Here is a 5,515-nt window from a genome sequence, read left to right as displayed (position 1 = left end):
CTTATTTATTTTAATTGCATTATTGCCTACAGTTATGAGTATAAACAAACCATACTGGTTTATCTGGTTGACAGCTTTTCTTAAAAAAACATTCTGTGCATAATTTGCATTCATTAATTCTCTATATACTAGTGCACCAACAGGTATCATCATACTTATGCTTTCATAAAGACAAGATTAAATATTTCATTAAAAATTCATGTACAAAAATTCAGGCTCCTGGTGGTCTAGCAGCAGGATCCTGCACTCTCGATGCCATGGCCCGGGTTCCATTCCTGGGAGTCCACTCTCAGCGCCGGTCCCAAGTCCGGAGTAAATGGGAGGGTTGTGTCAGCCGGTGTAAAACCAAACAAATAAAAAATGATCCGCTGTGGCGACCCCAAATAGAGAGCAGCCGAAAGAACATCATCATTCATGTACAAAAACTTAATGACACAATTTTATTTCTGTATTATCCAACCGTTAGTTCCAGTCCTATAATTCAATCGGTCGAGCAGCGTTCCAAGAGTGCTTATATTTCGTATAACCACACTGGGATCCACTCGTGTGTTCACCTCATAAAATTCCACTTCCTGAGGTAGTTTAAAATTGTTATTACAGTAGAATTAGACTTAGCGATGTGGCACAACCTTGTTTTTTGAGAAACTCCAATAATAGGAGTAAAAGAAACTGTGAGACCTGGATCACTTATCCCAGAGATGCAAAAATAAACAAGTGTGGACCGTGAGCTGACCCTCAATGATCTGGTACTAAGGTTGATCTCAGTGCAGTGAAGATGAGGATCTTGTGGTTCATAGCACCGCTAAATGGTCAGGAAATTAACTTAAAGAAATCAAATTAAATATATATATATATATATATATATATATATATATATATAAATGGACAGCATATTCACACTTCCTGTAATACCTGACAAGGCTGAACAGCTCTAAAGGAATCTTCACCACCCCTTGACACAAATATTTGAAATATTTTATATTTTAAGGTTTGCACATATGGATGGCATGGAGGTATTTTCATAACAAATGCAATGTCAACTCATTTCCTGATGTGTTTTCTAGAATGTCATCGTACACAGTAGTATAATGTTTTCCATTCAGTGGAACTAAGGCCAAGTATGCATTTGAGCAGGCAGAATATTCCTGGCATCTGTTCCATTTCGGTTCACATATCAAACCGTCAAACGGTGCACCTTTGATAATTTCCCCATGCTGCTTCATAACTACTTTCTTGGCTATAGAAACCTACTCTAAGTAGCACATCAGTTCGTGTCCTGATGTTTCTTTCAGATTCACTTCCAGGTTCAGACGCCTACGAGTTCACAACAATAACTGACCGGCAAAGTGCCAGCAGGGTAGAACAGACTTTTAGACCAGTTTTAGACTGTGTGATTTAAGATTTCAGATTATGTCTTGCTACACCGTACAAAATGCCCTCCATAAAACCCTTGGTGGAATTCTGTGACAAAGATCCTGCCCTGCGATCAAAGAAAATGACTGCAGGTTCTTGCAGAGTCAAAATTACTTCAAAGTCGGCATGAGGTGATATGGTGATACGTTTTTCCATGCCACAGCATATTTAATTTACATTATGCGTTATCGTATGTTGTCCTCTTATTGGTGACTTTTAGATGAGCATCACAGTGTGATCACATTGAGGTTGTAAGCAAAAACGTTTAGAGAAGAAGGCCATATTTTCCAAACCACTCAGTGACCTCTTGTGCCCTGTGGATTTGGGGTGGAACCATCCTGGAAGAGGCCACGCCCATCAGAATAGAAATGTTTCATCACAGAGTAATTTATTTTATATATAATATTTATATATATATATATATATATATATATATATATATATATATATATATAATATTTATTTTATTTTAAAAAGACATACTGGCTCTGTTATCTTCGGACCTGCATCATTTGTTTACACTGTATGAGTATTTTTAATGTAACGATTCAGTCTTCACTAAAAACCATACTGTTGACTCAAGAGAGCCTTTTTGCTGATGGAGAACTGAAGAGATTATAAACTCTTTAATCATCACAAACAGAAATATTAAATATCATCAGACAGATCAATACAATTTCCAGTATTTATTAAGCTATAATATTATTTAAACACTCACTATTCAGTTTTCTGACAAGAGTTCTAAAACTTTAACTTCCACACATCCATCACACATTAATTCAGAGGTCTGGAAGAAGCTGTATCGGGTGTTTATATGATATTTAATAAACCATGATAACAGGAAAGTTTGCCCTGGTTAAGAATACTTTCAATTAATTTGCTGGAAAAAAACTTTTTTCCCCCTAAATCTGCAAAAAAATTCCCTCATCTCAACATTTTATACGGTCAGGCTGATGATATTGATTTGCCTAAACTGCACATATTTACATTTCACTTCAGACACGTATTCATTCTCGTTCTAACGAATGAATAAAATGTTAGCTACAGTTACTTCACAGTACATGAGCTTTAAGAAGCGCTGCATAGTGATCTGGCCGAAATCTCTGAAGATACACCTCCATTTTCCCCTGTGCTTTCTGTTCACCTCCGAGACCTTCCGAGTCAGAGAGAAAGACAGAAAATGTGGTATTGAGAACAAATAGATGGACAAGCTAATACACAGATATTAATGAGCAATTTAGCATCTATCCAGATGGATCTGTCTCTTTATCAACCAGTCTAATTGATTCACAGGTTTAAACACATTCCTCTATCTGGTATGATTTACGAGTATCTAAGGAAAATAAAGGAAAATTCTCTTATCCCAAGCAACTTAATGTCATTTATATAACTAAGCACTTCAGTGGCAGCAGTGAGGTTTGAACTAACAACCTTCTGGTCATAACCACTGAACTACCGTAACATGGAGCCTCCTATACTCTCTAATAAGTATAATGATTATCTGCTATAAAATCTACAATATTCAAGTCAGCATGGGTTTTCATTCCAACTGATCACAAGCTACACCTGAGTCTACTGAAAGCCAAGATCACTTGATTAAACAGGTGTGGTTTCTGCCTGACTGGAATGAAAACCTGCACCTGCACTGGCCATTTGCGGATCAGATCGGACATCCCTGACATACACCGTATTATCGTAATGGTCACTTAATAAATATGGTCAGAAAACATTATGCAAATGCCACATATTGGATTTGGGTCTTGTCTTTTAATAGTTTTTTAATGGTTTGTGATCATACATATAATCAAATCTTGGCACTATCTATTTAGATTTTTTCCCTAATTTTAGACATATTTTATTTTCTGCAGGCGGCAGTGCCAGTTCTGTCTGCCAACTGGCTCTCAGGTGGTGAATTTGGTTAAACGAAGAAAAAAACCCCGCATTTATTGTCCTTATGCTGCTTTCCAAATATGACTGGACTGGCTATACTAGGAATTCTGCATCTGCACTGGGAATGACCATAATTTGCAATATCAATAATTATATCAATTGTCAATAATAATATCAATGCATTGTTGATTATTACAGTATATCATACAAACATTATTCAACACAAGCTCACTACTCTTCAGTTACCTAATTTTTGAGCCGTCTTCTCGATACTCTGCATCGTAGACGCCGTCTCAACCCCTTCCGAAACAAGAACTTCAATCTCTCCAACGCAGTAGCCAAAATCGGCCTGATCCAGATCGACCCGGACTCTTTGGTCCTCCACTTCGCACTCCAGCGCATAAGAACACCTTACAGTGGTGTACTCCGCAAAACACTCCAGGTTCATATCCTGCAGCCACTTTTCAAACTCAGCATGAACGTCTTTATCGCAGGAGTCTGTGGTGGGTTCTGCATAAATGCCCATGATAGACATGAGCTCAGCTCTGATGTGAAGCACATCAGTGATCTCTCTGTAATTGGTGCACACATCCTGTGCCCTTGTCTTTGTATTCGGATTTGATGACGTGGGCCGTTTTAGCTCCCAGGATCCTTCTCGTTTTCTCAGCCAGAAATCTTTTAGGGTCAGTGTGAAGTCTGCTGTGTCGAGGTACTGGTCTTTAAATTCATACTGACCCAAACAAACAGCTAGGAGAAGGGAAGAGATAAAGAAAATGTCAGCTCATGTTCCTACACCTGGTCAGTGAAGGTCCTGTGGTGACTGCTGTTAACTGACGGCTGGGGTCAAGGCGGGGCTAATAAAATTGTATTGTGAAAAACAAAAGAATCCATCTATTTTATTTGCATGAGAAATAAATGTCCCGAACAATCCAATGACCAATCACTGATCACTATTGTTCCTAACAACCAATCACTGATCACTATTGTTCCTAACAACCAATCACTGATCACCATTATTCCTAACAATCAATCACTGATCAACATTGTCCCTTTTGTTCCACCCCTGCACTTTGGTCTTCATTTTAAATCATTCTTGGCGATAATTACTATAATTTATAGTTATTCATTCTGTAACCATTTTATTCATGTTTACAAAGTAATACTACCTATTTTCTTGTATGTTCTTATAAAGATTAGGCAGCTTATTTCTATAGAAAATAAGGAAGTAGTTACTGTATAACTTGACAACAACTATGTTTTATTCATCATCATAAAATCTTACTTCTTCATGAAACACGTGCTGATATGCAAAGGAACATGATGATTCGGTGTACACCGATTAGGCATAACATTATGAGCAGTGACAGGTGAATAACACTGATGATCTCATCATGGCACCTGTTAGTGGGTGGGATATATTAGGCAGCAGGTGAACATTTTGTCCTCAAAGTTGAGGTGTTAGAAGCAGGAAAAATGGGCAAGTGTAAGGATTTGAGCGAGTTTGACAAGAGTGTGACTGCTAGACGACTGGATCAGAGCATCTATAAAACTGCAGCTATTGTGGGGTGTTCCCGGTCTGCAGTGGTCAGTATCTATCAAAAATGGTCCAAGGAAGGAACAGTGGTGAACCAGCCAAGGCTGGCCCGTGTGATCCGATCCAACAGACGAGCTACTGTTGCTCAAACTGCTGAAGAAGTTAATGCTGGTTCTGATAGAAAGGTCTCAGAATACACAGTGCATGACGGGTCAGGGCTGTTTTTGGCAGCAAAAGGGGGACCAACACAATATTAGGCAGGTGGTCATAATGTTATGCCTGGTCGGTGTATATGCAAATGTGCCCGTGACGTCATCTCGCGACTTCGTGTTACTTTTTAAAGCATGCATTAGCTACTTTCCCTGGAAAAGAGTAGGCATCAATCTCAGTACTATAGTGATGCAGGACACCAGGAATAATCACAGAAATCCAGCTGAGAATGAAACACACCTCCAATGTCCTTCAGTTTCTCTAGGATGTGTGAGTCACACACGAACTTCCTCTCCACCTCCACGTGCATTACTCTGAAATAAAGAAGAATAAAAGGAAAACGTGCAACTTAGCAGTCAATTGAATGCATTATGAACACACCTGTTTATAATGATAATGTCCTCACTCAAAGCTTCATGCAATCCCATAATGCATTTCCACCAGCGGCTTCATGACTGGCTTCTCGGC

The 5,515-nt window shown here is 38.7% G+C and overlaps 1 protein-coding gene across 2 annotated transcripts; it reads right to left on the bottom strand.

Annotated features, from left to right (window-relative positions):
• Window positions 1-2,024: 2,024 nt before the first annotated feature.
• On the bottom strand, window positions 2,025-5,515 carry thtpa (thiamine triphosphatase). 2 transcript variants are annotated; one of them, XM_058375851.1, is made up of 4 exons: window positions 5,454-5,515; window positions 5,288-5,361; window positions 3,550-4,050; window positions 2,025-2,566 (listed from the first exon to the last, which is right to left on the bottom strand). In XM_058375851.1, exons 2-4 carry the CDS (start codon window positions 5,355-5,357, stop codon window positions 2,466-2,468), a joined length of 672 nt encoding a protein of 223 aa, XP_058231834.1. In that variant the 5' UTR covers window positions 5,358-5,361; window positions 5,454-5,515; the 3' UTR covers window positions 2,025-2,465. The 2 variants fall into 2 exon arrangements, with proteins under 2 accessions (XP_058231834.1, XP_058231833.1); XM_058375850.1 differs by having other exon boundaries at window positions 5,429-5,510.

This window comes from Hemibagrus wyckioides, linkage group LG23 (genome assembly GCF_019097595.1).
Source record: "Hemibagrus wyckioides isolate EC202008001 linkage group LG23, SWU_Hwy_1.0, whole genome shotgun sequence".
Lineage (NCBI taxonomy): Eukaryota > Metazoa > Chordata > Actinopteri > Siluriformes > Bagridae > Hemibagrus > Hemibagrus wyckioides.
This window is presented reverse-complemented; position numbering and strand designations above follow the sequence as displayed.